The sequence below is a fragment of the Trachypithecus francoisi genome, unplaced genomic scaffold, assembly GCF_009764315.1.
Source record: "Trachypithecus francoisi isolate TF-2019V2 unplaced genomic scaffold, Tfra_2.0 Lachesis_group5, whole genome shotgun sequence".
In the NCBI taxonomy this organism is placed as follows: Eukaryota; Metazoa; Chordata; class Mammalia; order Primates; family Cercopithecidae; genus Trachypithecus; species Trachypithecus francoisi.
In genome coordinates, this window is record NW_022681470.1 from 109,781,217 (window position 1) to 109,799,459 (window position 18,243).

Below are 18,243 nucleotides of genomic sequence, written 5' to 3' on the forward strand. Positions count from 1 at the left end.
TTTGTTAAGGCATTATCTTCCTTGTCATAGTTCTCTGAGAAGTTTTTAAAAATATATAATCAAAAAGACATCTTGAATTTTATTTGATTTGGGGTATCTATTAATCATAATTTTTCTCCTTTGATCTATCAGTAATTTGTTTGCATTGTAAATTATATTAATATATTTCCCAATACTGAACTACCCATGCATTTCTAAAATAAGCTTTACTTGGTTATGGTGTATTTGGAATATGTAATATGGTTTGCATCATGTTTAGGACTTTTACCACTATATTAGTAGACGAGGTTTGGAGAAGGCCTAGTTTATGATTTAGTTTTGGGACATGTTGGATTCATAAAATGAATTTAGAAGTTTAAAAATGTTTTTCTAGGCTCTGAAACAGGTTGACTAGTGGGAACGTCTTCTCTTCTTAGGATGTTTGAAAGAAATGAAAGTCTCTGGGTCTAAGATCTTCATGAGAAATCCTTATGATTTCTCCCCTGGTTATTGCTCTGGTCAGGTTTTCTGCTTCACAAGGCAATATTGGAGATTCTATTTTCCAAAAGTTGGTTCTTTTTACCTACATTCTCAACTCAATTAGCATACTATTATTTCTAATATTTTCTCATTTAGTTCCCCTCTGTGGTCATATTTACTCTCTCATATCTCTTCTATGTACCTGCCTTTTCTCTATCTTTTCATTGATTGCATTTGCCACAGATATGTCTAATTATAAATACTTTCAACAAATCATCTATTGGATTTGTTTAACAATTTGACTTTTAAATTTTCATCATTTTATGCTTTTGGCTTTGTTAACGTTTTTCTTCCCATTTTACTTATTTTTTTGTTTTCGTCTTTTCTAACTTTTCGAGTTGAATGCTAACTTTGATGTTTCTTGTTTTAAAATTAAAGCATTTAATTCTATGTGTTTCCCTGTAGAAAAACTTTGGCTATATTTCATAAATTTTGGTATATGATATTCTGCTTTTTAGCTTGTTTCTTGACTTTATCGTGTTTTTTTTTTTTTTAACTTTTATTTTAGGTTTGGGGGTACATGTGAATGTTTGTTACATAGGTAAACTCATGTCATGGGGGGTTGTTGCACAAATTATTTCATTAACCAAGTATTAAGCCCAGTACCGAATAGTTACCTTTTCTGCTCTTCTCCCTCCTCCCGCCTTGCATCCTCAAATAGATCCCAGTATCTATTGTTCCTTTCTTTGTATTCATGAGTTCTCATCATTTAGATCCCACTTATAAATGAGAACATATGATATTTGGTTTTCTGTTCCTATGTTAGTTTGCTGAGGATAATAGCCTCTAGCTCCATCCATGTTACCACAAAAGACATGATCTTGTTCTTTTTTATAGCCGCATAGTGTTCCATGGTGTACATGCACCACATTTTCTCTATCCCATCTGTCATTGATAAGCATTAGGCTGATTCCATGTCTTTGCTATTGTGAACAGTGCTGCAATGAGCACTCAAGTGCATGTGCCTTTATGGTAGAATGACTTATATTCCTCTGGGTATATACCTAGTAATGGGATTGCTGGATTGAATGGTGGTTCTGCTTTTAGCTCTTGGATGAATCTTCATACTCTTCTCCACAATGGTTGAACTTACTTACACTCCCACCAACAGTGTATAAGTGTTCCCTTTTCTCTACAACCCTGCCAATATCTGTTGTTTTTTGATTTTTTAATAATAGTCATTCTGACTGGTATGAGATGGTATCTCATTGTGGTTTTGATTTGCATTTCTCTAACGATCAGTGATACTGAGCTTTTTTTCTTATGTTTGTTGGCCTCATGTATGTCTTCTTTTGAAAAGTGTTCATGTATTTCGCCCACTTTTTAATGAGGTTGTTTATTTTTCTCTTGTAAACTTGTTTATGTTCCTTATAGATGCTGGATATTAGACCTTTGTCAAATGCAGTTTGCAAATATTTTCTCCCATTCTGTAGATTGTCTGTTTTACTCTGTTGGTGGTTTCTTTTTGCTGTGCAGAAGCTCCTAAGCTTAATTAGATTCCACTTGTCAACTTTTGTTTTTGTTGCAATTGCTTTTGGTGTCTTTGTCATACAATCATTGCCTGTTCCTATTTCCAAGATGGTATTACCTAGGTTGTCTTCCAGGGTTTTTTAGTATTGGGTTTTACATTTAAGTCTTTATTCCATCTTGAGTTGATTTTTGTATATGGTGTAAGGAAGGGATCCAGCTTCAATATTCTGCATATGGCTAGCCAGCTATCCCAGCACCGTTTATTGAATACAGAGTCTTTCCCCCATTTCTTGTTTTTGTCAGCATTGTTGAAGATCAGATGGTCATAGCTGTATGGCCTTATTTCTGGGCTCTGTATTCTCTTTCACTGGTCTATGTGCCTGTTTTTGTACCAGAACCATGCTGTTTTGGTTACTGTGGCCCCATCGTATAGTTTGAAGTCAGGTAGCATGATGCCTCCAGCTTTGTTCTCTTTGCTTAGGATTGCCTTAGCTATTCACGCTGTTTTCTGGTTTCATAGGAATTTTAAAACATATTTTTTTCTAGTTCTGTGAAGAATGTCCATGATAGTTTAATAGGCATAGTATTGACTCTATCAATTGCTTTGGACAATGTGGCCATTTTAATGATATTTGTTCTTCCTATCCATGAGCATGGGATGTTTTTCCACTTGTTTGTGTCATCTCTGATTTCTTTGACCAGTGTTTTGTAATGCTCGTTGTGGAATTCTCAATGATCTCATTGTAGAGATCTTTCACCTCCCTGGTGAGCTGTATTCCTAAGTATTTTATTTGATTTTTGTGGCAGTTGTGAATAGGATTGCCTTCCTGATTTGGCTCTCGGGTTGGCTTGCTTTGATGTATAGGAATGCTAGTGATTTTTGTACATTGATTTTGTATTCTGTAACTTTCCTGAAGTTGTTTATCAGCTGAAGGAGTTTTGGGGCCAACATTATGGAGTTTTCTAGATATAAAATCATGTCATCTGCAAACAGAGATAGTTTGACTTCCTCTCTTACTGTTTAGATGTCCTTTATTTCTTTCTCTTGCCTGATTGCTCTGGCTATGACTTACAGTACTGTGTTGAATAGTAGTGGTAAGAGAGGGTATCCTTGTGCCAGTTTTCAAGGGGAATGCTTCTAGTTTTTTTTTTTTTTTTTTTTTTATTTTAACAATTAAAAGTTTTATTTAGTATCAATACAAATAATATTTTCACATTTTTCTACTAGAAATGTGAAACTAAAACTACTTACAGTAGTATTTAAAGCGAGATCAGTGAAATTGAGCATGTCAGTTGCTGTTTTAATTTTGTAACGTGACTGACAAAGGGCTCCTGGTAGTACAAGTGTCAACTCTGCCATCTTCTTATTGTTTGGTTGTACTTGCTTTTTTTTTTTTGAGATAGGTCTCACTCTGTCACCCAGGCTAGGGTGCAGTGGCGCAATCTCGGCTTACCGTAACCTCCATCTCCCGGGTTCAAGTGATTCTCCTGCCTCAGCCTCCCAAGCAGCCGGGACCACAGGTGCCCATCACCATGCCCAGCTAATTTTTGTATTTTTAGTAGAGACAGGGTTTCACCATGCTGGCCAGGCTGGTCTCAAACTCCTGGCCTCAAGTGATCCACCTGCTTCAGCCTCCTGGAGTGCTGGGATTACAGGTGTGAGCCACTGTGCTCGGCCTGTACTTGCAGTTTTAGTATTATCTTTTTTGTTTTTTTAAATAGCTTTGTTTTGATAAAATTCATATAATACACAATTTACACATTTAAAGTGTACAATTCAATGGTTTTTGGTAAATTACAATAACCTTCTGAAGTTGTGGTAAAATATATGTAACATAAAATTCGCCATTTTAACCACTTTTAAGTATACAATTCAGTGGCAGGAATTACATTCACAATATTGTACAACCATTACCACTATTTCCAAAACGTAATCATCCCAACTCTGTACCTATTAACAATAACTCCCCATTCCTGCCACTCCCCTGCCCCTGGTAACTTCTAATATATTTTCTGTCTACAATTTTGCTTATTCTAGATATTTCATGTAAATAGAATCATATAATATTTGTCCTTTTAAAATCTTATTTCACTAGCATAATGTGTTCAAGTTTAATCCATATTGTAGCATGTATCAGAACTTCATTCCTCTTTATGGCTGAATCATATTCTACTGTATGTATATATCACATTATGTTTATCTGCTCATCTGTAGATAGACATGTGGGTTGTTTCTACCTTTTGGCTATTATGAATAATTCTGCAACGAACACTGAAGTACAACGATTTGTTTAAATCCCTCTTTTCAGTTCCTTTGGGTATAAGCCTACCATTAGAATTGCTGGGTAATTCTGTTTAGCTTTTGGAGGAACTGCCAGAATGGTTGCATCATTTTGCATTCCAACCAGCAATGTATGAGGGTTCCTATCTCTGATTATTATTATTTTTGAGACAGGGTCTCGCTCTGTTGCCCAGGTTGGAGTGCAATGGCATGTTCATAGCTCACTGCAACCATGAACTCCCGGGCTCAAGCAATCCTTCCACCTCAGCCTCCCAAGTAGCCGGAACCACAGGCACCCATCACCATGCCCGGCTAATTTTCAAAATTTTTCTTTTGTAGAAATGGGGTCTTGCCATGCTGACCGGGCTGGTCTTGAACTCCTGGTTTCAAGGGATCCTCCCGCCTTGGCCTCCCAAAGTGCTAAGATTACAGGCATGAGTCACCACCCTCAGCCTAATCATTTAAAAATGTACAACTCATTGGCATTTAGTACATTCACAATGTTGTGCAACTACCACCTTTCTCTAGTTTTAAAACTTCTTTATCACCCTAGAAAAACGGTACTGTAAATAATCACTTAAATCACTTCCTGTTCTCTCCTCCATGACCACCACCCTCATTCCCCTAGCAAGCACTGTGTTAGTCCATTCTCACACTGCTATGAACTGCCCGAGACTGGGTAAATTTCTAAAGGAAAGAGGTTTAATTGACTCACAGTTCTCCATGGCTGGGGAGGACACAGGAGACTTACAATCATGGCAAAAAGGAAAGAAAACACATCCTTCCTGACACAGCAGCAGGAGGGAGAAGTGCTGAGCAAAGTGGGGAAAAGCCCTTTATAAAAGCATCAGATCTCATGAGAATGCACTCACTACCACTATAACAGCATGCAGGAACCACCCCCATGATCTAATCACCTCCCACAAGGTCCTGCCCCCAACACATGGGGATTACAATTTGGATTACAATTCAAGATGAGATTTTGGGTGGGAACACAGCCAAACCATATTAATCACTAATCCACTTTCTGTCTCTATGGAGTTGCCTATTCTAAACATAGTATTGTTTTCTTTCACTTAATGTGATGCTTTTGAGGTTTATCCAGCTGCAGCATGTTTCAGTATTTCATTCCTTTGTATGGCTGAATAATAGTCTATTATATGTGTGTGTGTGTGTGTGTACCACAATTTGTTTATCCATTCATTCATTAATGGCCTTTTGGGTTGTTTCCACATTTTGGCTATTACAAATAATGCTGTTATAAACACTAGTGTACAAGCTTCTGTGTGGATGTATGTTTCATTTCTCTTGTATTTACACCTAGCAGTGGAATTGCTGGGTCATATGGTAACTTTTTGGGGAACTACCAAACTTTTCTGTAGCAGCTGCACTATTTTGTATTCACCCAGCAATGTATGAAGTTTCTATTTTTTTTTATATCCTCCTTGACACTATCTTTAAAAATAAAAAATTATAGATTAGCCTGGCCAACATGGTGAAACCCCATCTCTACTAAAGATACACCAAAAAATTAGCCAGGTGTGGTGGCGGGTGCCCGCAATCCCAGCCACTCAGGAGGCTGAGGCAGGAGAATCACCTGAACCCGGGAGGCAGAGGTTACAGTGAGCCCAGGTCGCGCCATTGCACTCCAACCTAGGCAACAAGAGCGAAACTCCACCTCAAAACAATTATAATAATAAAATAAAAAATTATAGGCATTTTAGTAGGTGTGATCATTGTGGTTTTGATTTGCATTTTTCTAATGATCAGTGATGTTGAGGATCTTTTCATATACTTGTTAGCCATTTCCATATCTTCTTTGGAGAAATGTCCATTCAAGTTCTTTGCCCATTTTTAAACTGGGTTCTTTGTTGAGTTGTAAGAATTCCTTATATATTCTGAATACTAACACCTTTTTGGCTGTTTTGGAAGGTCACTGTTGGCAGGCTTCTCCCTATGAGGATTCAGCAGTGAGGAAGCAGAGTATTCGGGGGACAACTGCTTCTTCTGGAGGGGAGAGAATGGGATGGAGTTCAACAGCAGCTCTTCATGTCAGACTTTTAGCAGGATTCAGCTTTATAAATATGCTTGTTGCCTCTGAGTATAGGGTCTTCTCATCAACACTCTGAACATTACAGGAAACAAAAAATTTCCTTCCTTCAACTTTATCAAGTTGGCTATTTATCGTAACAGCAGAGCAAAGAGGGATAGGTCTTTTATAATTGATGTTGAGATTGGCAGTCATGACGACTCCCCCAGCCATCAATGCACACATACCAACAGTAGTATCAATCATGGTTGCAATGGCACCTCCATGAACGAACCCAGGTGGTCCTTCCAGGTAAGGGCCTCCTTGAAATAAGCAAACCATCCTTTTCTCGACGTCACTGTAGAACATCACGTATTCAAAGCCCAGGCCATCATCAAAGCTTCTGGTGAAGAGCTGGGTCTGTGACATTTGTTCTTCTTTCATAAGCTTTGGGTCAAGGAAATGGGTTTTGAAGTCTTGAATCTTTTCAGCAGGTATACGTTTATAGGAAGGCAAACGTTTCCAGGAGCCGTCTTCACATTTCTTCATAAACTGGTCAAAGAGCAGTCTTAGGTCCTTGTTCCAGCTGGGGTTGGGGACAGAATAATCCCTAAGAATGACTTCCTCAGAAGAAAATGACCTCAGCGCGGGTCGCGGCTCACTACCCGTCAGGCGCCGGCCTCCCGGCGGCCCGCGCACGGCCCCCAGCGCGCGGAGGCGCGCGGCGCAGCTCCTCAGCATGGCTCTCGGCCGCGCGGGCGCACTTGCTCTATCCCCGGACGGCGCACACTACCTCTGCTTCTAGTTTTTACCCATTCAGTATGATGTTGGCTCTGGGTTTGTCATAGATGGCTCTTATTATTGTGAGTTATATTGCTTCAATACCTAGTTTATTGAGAGTTTTTTAGTATGAAGGAGTGTTGAATTTTATTGAAAGCCTTTTCTGCATCTGTTGAAATAATTCTGTGGTTTTTGTCTTTAGTTCTGTTTATGTGATGAATCACATTTATTGATTTGTGTATGTTGAACCAACCTTGTATTCTGGGGATGAAGCCAACTTAATCTTAATCATGGTAGGTTAGCTTTTTGATGTGCTGCTGGATTCAGTTTGAAGTATTTTATTGAGGATTTTTGCATTGATGTTCATCAAACATATTGGCCTGAAGATTTTTCTTTTTTGTTGTGTCTCTGCCGGATTTTAGGATCAGGATGATGCTGGCCTCAGAGAATGAGTTGAGGAGGAGTCCTTCCTTCTCAGTTTTTTTGGAATAGTTTCAGTAAGAATAGTACCAGCTCTTCTTTGTACATCTGGTAAAATTTGGCTGTAAATCTATCAAGTCCAGGGCTTTTTTGTTTTTGGTTGGTAGGCTATTTATTACTGATGGTATATACTATTCTTATTTTCTAAATAATTGATAATTGTGGTTTTGGTTTCACCATTGATCTAGTAGTTATTTCAGAATATTTCTTTTTTTTTTTAACCTCAAAGTGGTTAGGGGCTTTTTATATGTGTTTGTGTGTGTGTGTGTTCTTAATTTCAATTTCATTATATTGTGACCAGGGATGGTGTCCTATAGAAGTTTTGCTTTTTGAAATATACTGATTTATTTTTAGATCCTAATATATTGTTGGTTTTATTAAGTATTCCTTAAGTCCTAGATTGTGGGCATATTATCATGAACACAATATTATCTGATTGACATACTACTCAATAGGGTCCTTCCTTCTTGCTGAGCAGTGAGTGATTCCGTCTTAAAACCCCATCTCTGTCTCTGTTTTTTTTTTTTTTTTTTTTGAGGCAGAGTCTTGCTCTGTCGCCCGGACTGGAGTGCAGTGGCCGGATCTCAGCTCACTGCAAGCTCCGCCTCCCGGGTTTACGCCATTCTCCTGCCTCAGCCTCCCGAGGAGCTGGGACTACAGGCGCCCGCCACCTCGCCCGGCTAGTTTTTGTATTTTTTTTAGTAGAGACGAGGTTTCACCGTGTTAGCCAGGATGGTCTCGATCTCCTGACCTCGTGATCCGCCCATCTCGGCCTCCCAAAGTGCTGGGATTACTGGCTTGAGCCACCGCACCCGGCCCTCTGTCCCTGTTTTGTTGGACTACTTCTAGTATGAATTGTATTATTCAGATGTCAAAAAGGGGTTAGAAGTGCAAGAGATTCATTGGAAAGATGCTCATGAAAGATAAAGGGAAGAGAAATCTGGAGTAGACAGGAAAACTTTCAAACCATTTTGCAGACATGATGCCATGAAAGAAGAGGAGGAAGGAAGGGAGATTAGGCAGGAAGAGCCAGAGGCTGCACTGCAGCTCCAAGAAAGGTTTAGCTGGTGCATCAGGGGGACTTGGCATAAAGATCACTCATAGAAGAGTCCTGCCCTGGGAAGAAATGTCCAGACCCTAGGAGCCCCTCTGTGCTCAGTGATTGGCTGGCTGCAGCCCAGTGAGAGCATAACCTTGACTCAAACACTAAAGTAGGCCTGAAGACGCTGTGGCTGGAGGCTGTTGCCAGTTCTCAGAATTGCACTTCAACTGTCATAGCTATGACATACCACACGATCACAGCTATGATTTAACAAAATCCTCAAAGTCATACATTTGTATATGAGTATATACAGGCATAAAGTTTTAGAAGTATACACACTAACGACTGAACAGAAGTTTACCTTCTAGGAATGGAGTAATATTCAAAGAATAGAAGAAGGAATTTTCACATTAAAAAAATATTTCTGTATTGATTTAATTTTTATAATAACCTGTTCTCATAATAATAATTTGTGTGATTAAACATAAATAAAAATATAAAATTAACCTCTTTATCCTATTTAATCTTTTTTCTTAATTTCTACTTTAATGGTAGTAACATTCCACCTTTGCTTTCCTTTATTTGCATTTACCTGATGTATCTTTACCAACTCTTTTAATCTTTCTGAGCTAATTTGACTTAGGTACCTCTCTTGCAATAACTCATTTAACATTTTAAATTCAACCTGAGATTTTTTTGTCTTTCGAAAAGGATTTTTGATCCATCTATTTTTATTGTTATAAGGAACACATTTGTGTTTACCGCTATCATGCTTTACGCTATAGCAGTTGGGTTCTTGTTTGCACACAACAGAAACCTAATGTAACACAGGCAGAAAAAGGAAGTACTGGAGGGATATCTAGAAAGAGAAAATCAAGTTCTGAGAATAAATAGGAACTGTGGAAGGTAAGGCAGAGCAGAGATTATGCAAAAGGATGTGGGAGGGCACTGCAGGTGATCCCTTGCTGCTGCCACCCCTCAATTCTGCTATTTCTTCTTACTTCCACTCTATGGCTGGACTCTTGATCTCACAGCAGCCAAGCCCAAATAATCTCTGACTATAAGTATACTTTGTGCCACTCCTTCAACTTTCAAAGCCTCAGGTTGTAGCATCTAACTGCCTGAGCTAAGAATGAAGTCCAGGGTCAAGTGCCTGGAAAATGATGATCTTCCCCCATCAGCTTCCATTCTGGGAGTCAGAGGCCTGACATATGCTGAGCTCCCAGAAAAAACAAATACCCACCATGTATGCATTTGTTGCTCATGACGCCTTTTTCATTTTTTGGTATTTGGACTTCTTTTTTATTCTTTTATTCCTGTCATCTCCTTTGTTTGAATGCAGTGGTACCATATTGAATTCTATTAAATTTTAAAAAAGTACTTTTTATATTTTACAGAATGTTTTAAGTAAACAGTGAAACATTATCTTTGGTATTCCAAATTTTGTCTTTGGGTGAGTAAAATTTAACAATTACTTACTCTTTCCCCCTTCCCAATTCATTAAAACATGCCTACAGTCTTCTTATGGTCTTCTTTTTCCCTCCCTCAATTTTATCTCTTCATTCTTTGCCTCTAAATTAATATAGGAATAATATATCTATAGGAATAATTTGTTTCCCCTAAAGCATATAGGAATAATTTGTTTCATGTTTGGTATCCTACTAGACTGTCAAATTATGATTCCACTTTCCACAATAAAGGTACTCCTCTTTACTAACTCCAAAGTACACTTTAACTCTTCTAATCTATGTATATATTTATTTCCTTCAAATTCTTCCATATATATATATTTCTTTTACCCATGTTATTTTAGTTTCATCATGTCCTGAGTTTTGTTCATATTACTCAGAAGCACTGTCTTTTTGCATCTATTATAAATGTCAGGTAATTTCTGGAATTTTTCTTCTGGCTCCAGTAGTATGTCGTTTTAAGAGGTACAAAAGCAGAGTGACAAAAATGATGGTTACACAAATTACCTGGATATAGCAATGACCTAAGAAGTTTGCAATATATGATACATCTGTCTCTCTGGTTCCTAATAGACCCTATTATAAGAAAAGGGTATAGCTGGAATCAGCAACAGGAAATTCCTTGGTAGCTGTACATACTGCTTTTTGTGATTTTCCATTTATTCATTAATTTAACAAATATTTATTATTTACTTACTACATGCTAGACTCTGTGCTAAGTGTTGGAGATAGAGCAGTAAGCAAAATAGGCATGAAATCTGCCCTTGTATAGCTGACAGTCTAGTGGAATACCAAGATGAAACAAATTATTACTAGTATGACTGAATGTTATGAAAGGAGACATTATAGGCCACCTTAGGGGGAAGGGGTCTCACCTAGACACTAAGGAAGTGAGGTCTAGTGGTCTAGTGTGTTTAAGTGAAAACTAGAGAACGAGTTGGTCTTAATTTTCTCTCTTGATGAAAAGATCTTTAAAACAATCTTCCTTATATGATTGTAGATTAAATAAAATCATAAACCATTACTTTTCTTTTATAAATGATTTAATATGCTTTTATAGTTTTATCATATTTCTAACTGAAAAAAATGTGATCTTCTCTCCTCTCTGCCCTACCTACCCCCTGCCTGGCCTCAGAGCTCTGCATGTGTTCACCAGCATACCTCTTTTTTAGTCTTTTGGGTGATATTTTCCTTGTATCTCGAGCTCCTTATCAGACAGTTTCTCTTACTCACCCTGAGCAAAGCAAGATCTTCCAGACCTGATGTTTTCCTATAGGCAGGGTATGTGAACCATCTTGGCCTCCTTTTTGTCCACTGGAGCAAGTCAGTGGACTGAGTGATGTATGTGATTCCGTCTAATTCCTAGCAACACAGGCTCTCCTGCTCACATTTCCTGGTTCTTTGATGTGCTATATAGGTGAAAACACTAGATCTCCTTAGTGTCTAGGTGAGACTCCTCTTCCCAATGGTGGCCTATAATGTCTCTTTTCATAATAACCACTCATATAGTAATAATTTGTTTCATGTTTGGTATCCCACCAGACTGTCAGCTATATAAGGGCAGGCCCATGTCTACTTTGCTTACTTGTGCGTCCCCAGTACTTACACAGAGCTTGGCACATAGTAAGTACATAATAAATATTTGTTAAATGCATGAATAAGTGGAAAATTACAATAAGCAGTATGTACAGCTGCCAACGTGTTTCCTGATGCTGACTCCAGCTAGAGCCTTTTCTTACATGCACTGATAGGGTCTGTTAGTAGCCAGAGAATGACAGATATATCATATCTTGTGAACTTTCTAGGTCACCTCCATTTTGTGAGTATATCAAGGAAGACAATATTCTACAACAAACAATTCCAGAATCCCAGTGTTTTAACATAGTAAAAGATAATTTCTCATGCACATCACAATACAGTGTGTACTGGTGTTGGGGAGTGAAGCAGGGTCCAGGTTCTGGACAACTTATTCACAGAGGAACCTGGGCTTCTTCTATCCATGTCTCCACCATCCTCTGTGTCTTTGGAACCATCTCCACTCAGTCTGAGAATGGAGAAAGACAATATGGAGTATTGTGCTTGGGCGGTGACCCTCCTATCTTGTGCTCATATTTTTTGGCCGGAACTCAGGCATATTGCTAGACCCAACTATAAGGGAGGCTGTAAAATGCAGTGACTCTGTGGGTCCATGAAGCAGAGGAGAGCACAGATGTTGGCGAGCACCAACAAACTCTGCCACAGTGAGGCAGAGCTTCCATGTGACATGAGATGAAACCTGGGAATATTTTTTCTATCTTAATTCTGCTTACCTCTTTGAAAGCAGAGATTCCCTCCAGATTCTGTCATTAAGTTTTCCATCAGTCTTAGTTTTCAGTGTTGTGATTTTCATCCTTATTGATGTTTCCATGAGTGTTTTAGGGAGGAATTTGATAAAGGCTTCACTGAGAAATGTTAGCCAGGTGCAATTTTAAACGGGAAGGTCTCCTTGAATCCTTCCTAATAGGTGTTTTATTTTATGTTATTTTGTTTTGGTCCTAAATGAAAGACTGTACATTTATTTCTGTTAAGGTTCATTTTGTTAGAATTAGACCATCATTTTGGCCTGTCAAAGTTTCTTTGTATCCTGATATTATATCCTCTGGTTAGGAGGGCCTGGAATTTCCAGAGATAACACTGGAGTTTCTCCAGGAGGCTGCTGCCCACGTAATCCAGATTATTTCTTTTGGGACATCCAGAGATGAGAGGGCAAAGTGGGGAGGGCTGGTCTCTCTTTCATGACTTGGGGCTGGTTGACCAAAATATTTGTAGTAACTCTTCTATCTTGCAATTGAACTGCTCACCACAATCTCCTGCTTTGGTTTTTCTGTTTGTTTGGTGATGTTGTTAAAGGGGAGCAGAGAGAAAAGGAGCCTTGGGCGGGGAAACGGGCACAAAAAAAACAGTCACTGTACCATTAAGGCAAGCCTGTGTGCCTTCCCCTTCTTTTTGCCCTGGCCACACTAAGGACAGATTGCTGGACTATTCATCTCTGCTTAGGTAGGGGAAGACTGTGGTCCCTGTCCTGAAGGTTCTGGTACATTTAAACAACAAGTACATTTAAATTGGGAGGCAAGTGGTGATGGTTAATTTTATGTGTCAGCTTGGCTAGGCCACATGATATAGTCTGGATGCTTGGTCCTCCAAATCTCATGTTGAAATTTGATCCCTAATGTTGGAGGTAGGACCCAGTGGGAGGTGTTTGGGTCATGGGTGTGGATCCCTCATGAATGGCTTGGTGCCATTCCTGTGGTAATGAGTGAGTTCTCACTCTGTGAGTTCATGCAAGAGCCAGTTGTTTAAAAGTATGGCACCTCCCTCCGGCCCTGCTTTGCTTCCTGTCTCTCTTACCATGTGACATGCTTGCTCCTCCTTCAAGAATGCTATGATTGAAAGCTTCCTGAGGTCCTCACTAGATGCAGACGCTGGTGCTGGGCTTCTTGTACAGTCTGCAGAACCATAAGCCAAATAAACCTCTTTTTGTTATAAATTACCCAGACTCAGGTATTCCTTTATACTAATGCAAAACAGACTAATACATCACAGTATCCAGATATTTGGTCAAACACTAGTCTAGATGTTTCTGTGAAGGTATTTTTTAGATGAAATTAGCATTTAAATCAGCAGACTTTGAGTAAAGCAGATTACATGGGTAAGCCATGATGTGGGTGGGTTTCATCCAATCAGTTGAAGGCCTTAAGAGAAAAAAGACTGACCTTCCCCACAAAACAGAGAATTCTGCCAGCTGGCTGCCTTGTTCTTGAGCTGCAATGTCAACTCTTCCCTGGGTCTCCAGCCTGCTGGCTACCCTGCAGATTTTGGATTTGCCAGCCTCCACAGTCACATGAACCAATTCTGTAAAACCATTCTCTTTCTCTCTCTCTCTTCATTTTCCAACCCTATGATTCCAATTCTCTGGAAAACCTTGACTAATACACTAGGCAATCACTTCCTCTCCTCTAAGAGCCTCTCCCTTCTGGGAGAAAAAAGCACATCTCTAGAGGCCCCTCTTTCTTTTTCTTCCAACAGTTTTTCCTTAGATCCACACTATGATCAATTTTCCTCCTCTTCCTCCTCCTCATCATCTGTGTTATCACCATCCCCATTATAAAATTCTTACTGTGTGCCAGATGTTGCAAGATATTTACATATATTGTGTAATTTATTCCTCACACTATCCTCATTCTACAGATGGGGAAATAATGACCTACGGAGGAAGAATGACCTGCTCAAGGTCATGTACCTACTAAGCTAAAAAATAATTTTCAAACCTGGAATAACTAACATGAAAGCACCTTGTGAGCAATCACAACGTTACAATATCTATTAGAAATCTATTTGCACAGGTACCACATGAATCAAAATTTAACATACAATGACCTCCAGAAGCTGTATCTACACCAGGGCCAGTGTTTAGAAAGCACCACAGACACAAAGAAGTTCATGTAGTCTGGGGTAAGGAGTAGTCTATGGAATTGATCAGATGTGGTGTCAAGTTCTGGCTCCATTACACTTACTATTGTATGAACTTGGACAACTTTCTTAACCTCTCTGTACCTCAGTTTCTTTATTAGTAAAATGGAAATAACACCTCTTCCTTCAATTTTTGGATGATTAACTGAGAAAATATGCAAAAATACATGTTTTTAGTGATCAGCTGATAACAGCCTCTCAGCAAACAAAAGTCTTTATTTGTTTGTTTGTTTATTTATTTATTTATTTATTTTAAAAAAGACAATTGAAGCATAAAAAACAAAAGCCAGAGATGGAAAAATCTCAATGGCCAAAGCACAACGTCCATGGGAACTCTGTGCTTCTGTTTTAGAGGTTCAGAGTCAGTGACTCACTCAATTACTTGCTACCAGAGAAAGATTTCCAGCAGTACTCAACTGAGCACCAAGGCAAGAGACAGTAGCAGCAGTCAGACCAGGTTGCTCTGACCCTTTAAAGGGAAGAATTCTTGACACTATATTGATTGTCATTTTGTCCCAGGCTCTTAAGTCACATGCTAGACAACCCTTTCCTTGTCTTGTGCTTTATAGCTTTGACCCTCAATGGAAGGAGGGAAGGAAAATAGCTCTGAACATTTAGCATTTCTTCTATTCCTGCAAATCTTCAGGAAAAACTACAAGGACAATCAAGGGGATGGTTGAATGACCCCTGAAGGACCTGGTTGCCCTTCTTTTGGTCTGATGAAGGGAAATAATGGTTATTGGCACTATCAGTGGCCCCAAGGAAGAATCTAAACACTTAGCTTCATTAAAATCTCACCACCAATTCTATTCCACCATGGGGCTGCTAATGAAGGGGAAGAATCATTTGCAAATCTGAGCCAACGTGAACTATTCACGTTCCCATTGGAGGAGATGCAAGTGGCTGGTATCACCTAAGTGGCCTTACAGAAAATCCAATCTCATAATCAAAGTCTCTGTAATTCAGTCTCAATTACTCCATGGTGCTCCACAGTGCCAGCCAGCTGCAAGAAAAGTCTTGCATTTGGTAAATTACCCATCTCTCTCCAAAGAGCTACACTAAAAGAATTTCACTCTGTTTTCCATATGCTGTCTCATTATTATTTTTTTCCTGAGAGATGCTTTCCAAATTGGACCACTTTTTCCTCCTGCAACCTTGAGGACCCCAGTCAGGACCCAAGGAAGGAAGCATTGCAGAAAGTTTCATGCGTGTATATCAAGACCTTTGGACCTGAACAAGTGTCCCAGTGACTGAGATGGGGTAGGACTGGGTATACTCTCCTTAGTCCCTGACCTATGAGCAGCCTCTTAAGTGTCTGTGTTACTGGACAGAAGGTTCTGATCATGGGTTTGTCTAAGTTCTTGGTGTGTTGAACAAAGAATTGAACAGCACACACAAACCAGCAATGAAAGTGTAAATCTGTTGAAGCGAAAGGCAATAGAAGTGAATTTTCAATCCATAGAATGAGAGTAGGCCCGAGCAAGCAGCTCAAGGGCCCTGGTAGGAAAGTCTTCTGGGGTTTGAGTACCCTCTAGAGATTTCTCGTTGGTTATACCCTATGTAAATGAAGGATTGAAGTGGAGGCTTGGTCCATGACCAATCAAAGGCTGAAGTGAATTGGCACCTTATGCTAATGAGGATTGGATTGGCCTATGCTTGGCCTGCAGCCAGTCAGAGGTTTTCCATTTTTCATCTATGATGCAGTGGAAGGGGGAGTTGCAAAGGGAATAGCCTCTGATCCTGTCACTTGGATGTGGAGAGATGGGGTTTTCCTTTTGATCCAATTCTAGGAAGTCAGTGCAAATTGGTCTTAGGTTCCCTGCCTCCAGACTCTATTCTTCTGCCTCATCTGGGGAATCTGAAGTTTGGATGGTGTCCTTGGGTTGGTGTTTGTTCTGAAAGGATAGGACCATAAGTTTAGCCTCAATAAGCAATGAGACAAAACACCAAATGTGCTGTTTGTTTGTTGTTTTTTCAAAGGTATTGGGCAGCACCTAATCTATGCATCAGGATCCTAAGAAAAACTTGAGATTTCCTTTTTCCTCTCAACCTGGCTGGTTTCTCCTGAAGGTCAGGAGTATATGAGATCTACAGCTGAAACCAGTATGCAAAAGGAAAAAAAAGGCATTGATGGACCAGGCCAAGTGTAGCTAGCAAATCTTAAGGAGAAAAGAATGCAGTAAGGACTAAGAGATGCTGGCTGAGTTCCAGACCCAGTATTCTCATGTTGTGAGACCTCAGACCAGATCCTAAACTCTCGTATACTCAGTTTCTTTATCTGCAAAATGGGGGGTAAACTACTTGCCTCACAGAGTTGTGAGGATAAAATGAGATGCACTTTATGAAATGTACTTTGTAAATGCTAACATGCTTTACAAATATAAGTTATTTTTGGTTAAAATGAAATATTAGACCAAAGCTTTGTTTGCTACATTCCTCTCACTTTCCTTGATCCCAGCTGCTTAGGGAAAAATCTCTTGGCCCTAAAGTCAAATGTCAGAAAAGGTCCCCACTGTGCTTTGTGAATTGCAAAATAAATCCTTCCTCAAGTAAAAGAGGCCTGTTATTTTTTCCCTCTCTGCATAGAGAGCAGTGATACGTCAAATTAATAGGTGTATGATGCTTTTGTAGTCTAGAAATCTGCTTTCAATATGCTTCCTTACATATGTCTCACAATGATACTTGGGGAATGCTTCAGTGTGGTTATATGCCCATTTAATACACAAAGATACTGTATCAGTGTGGGTTCAGAGAAACAGAACCAACAGGAGATATACATATGTTATACCTAGGCATACCTCATTTTATCACACTTTGCTTTTTTGCACTTCGCAGGTATTGCACGTTTTACAAATTGAAGGTTTACAGCAACCCTGCATTGAGCAAGTCTACCAGTATTGTTTTCCCCATAGCGTGTGCTCACTTTGTGTCTCAGTGCCACATTTGGATAATTCTTGCAATGTTTCAAACTTTTGATTATGATTATGCCTGTCATGATGATTTGTGATCAGTGACCTTTGATGGTACGATTGTAATTGTTTGGGGGCATCATGAACCACACCCATAGAAGATGGTGAACTTGATAAATGTTGTGTATGCTCTGACTGCCCCACTAACCAGCTGTTTCCCTGTCTCTCTCCCTCTCCTTGGGCCTCCCTGTTCTTTGAGACACAGCAGTATTGAATTCAAGCCAACTAATAACCCTACAATGGCCTGTAAGTGTTCAGTGCAGGGAAGAGTTTCAAATCTCTCACTTGAAATCAAAAGCTAGAAATGGTTAGGTTTGGGGAGGAAGGCATGTTGCAAGCTGAGATAGGCTGAAAGCAAGGCCCCTCGTGCCAAACAGTTAACCAAGTAGTGAATGCAAAAGAAAAGTCCTTGAAGAAAAATAAAAGTGCTACTCTAGAGAACATAGAAATTATAAGAAAGCCAAACAGTCTTATTGCCGATATGGAGAAAGTTTAGTGGTGTACATAGATCAAATCAGCGAAATCATTCCTGTTAGCCAAAGCCAAATACAGAGCAAATCCCTAAGTCTCTTCCAGTCTATGAAGGCTGTGAGAAGTGAGGAAGCTGCAATAGAAACGTTTGAGGCTAGTAGATGTTAGTTCGTGAGGTTTAAATAAAAAAGTCATCTCTATAACATAAAAGTGCAAGGTAAAGC

General features: G+C 39.4%; 1 protein-coding gene across 1 annotated transcript; it reads right to left on the reverse strand.

The window, feature by feature from the left end:
• Positions 1 to 6,153: 6,153 nt before the first annotated feature.
• Positions 6,154 to 7,089, reverse strand: LOC117074346 (acyl-coenzyme A thioesterase THEM4). Its single transcript, XM_033195694.1, has one exon. The coding sequence runs from the start codon at positions 7,038 to 7,040 to the stop codon at positions 6,318 to 6,320; it is 723 nt and encodes a 240-aa protein (XP_033051585.1). The 5' UTR covers positions 7,041 to 7,089; the 3' UTR covers positions 6,154 to 6,317.
• Positions 7,090 to 18,243: the final 11,154 nt, after the last annotated feature.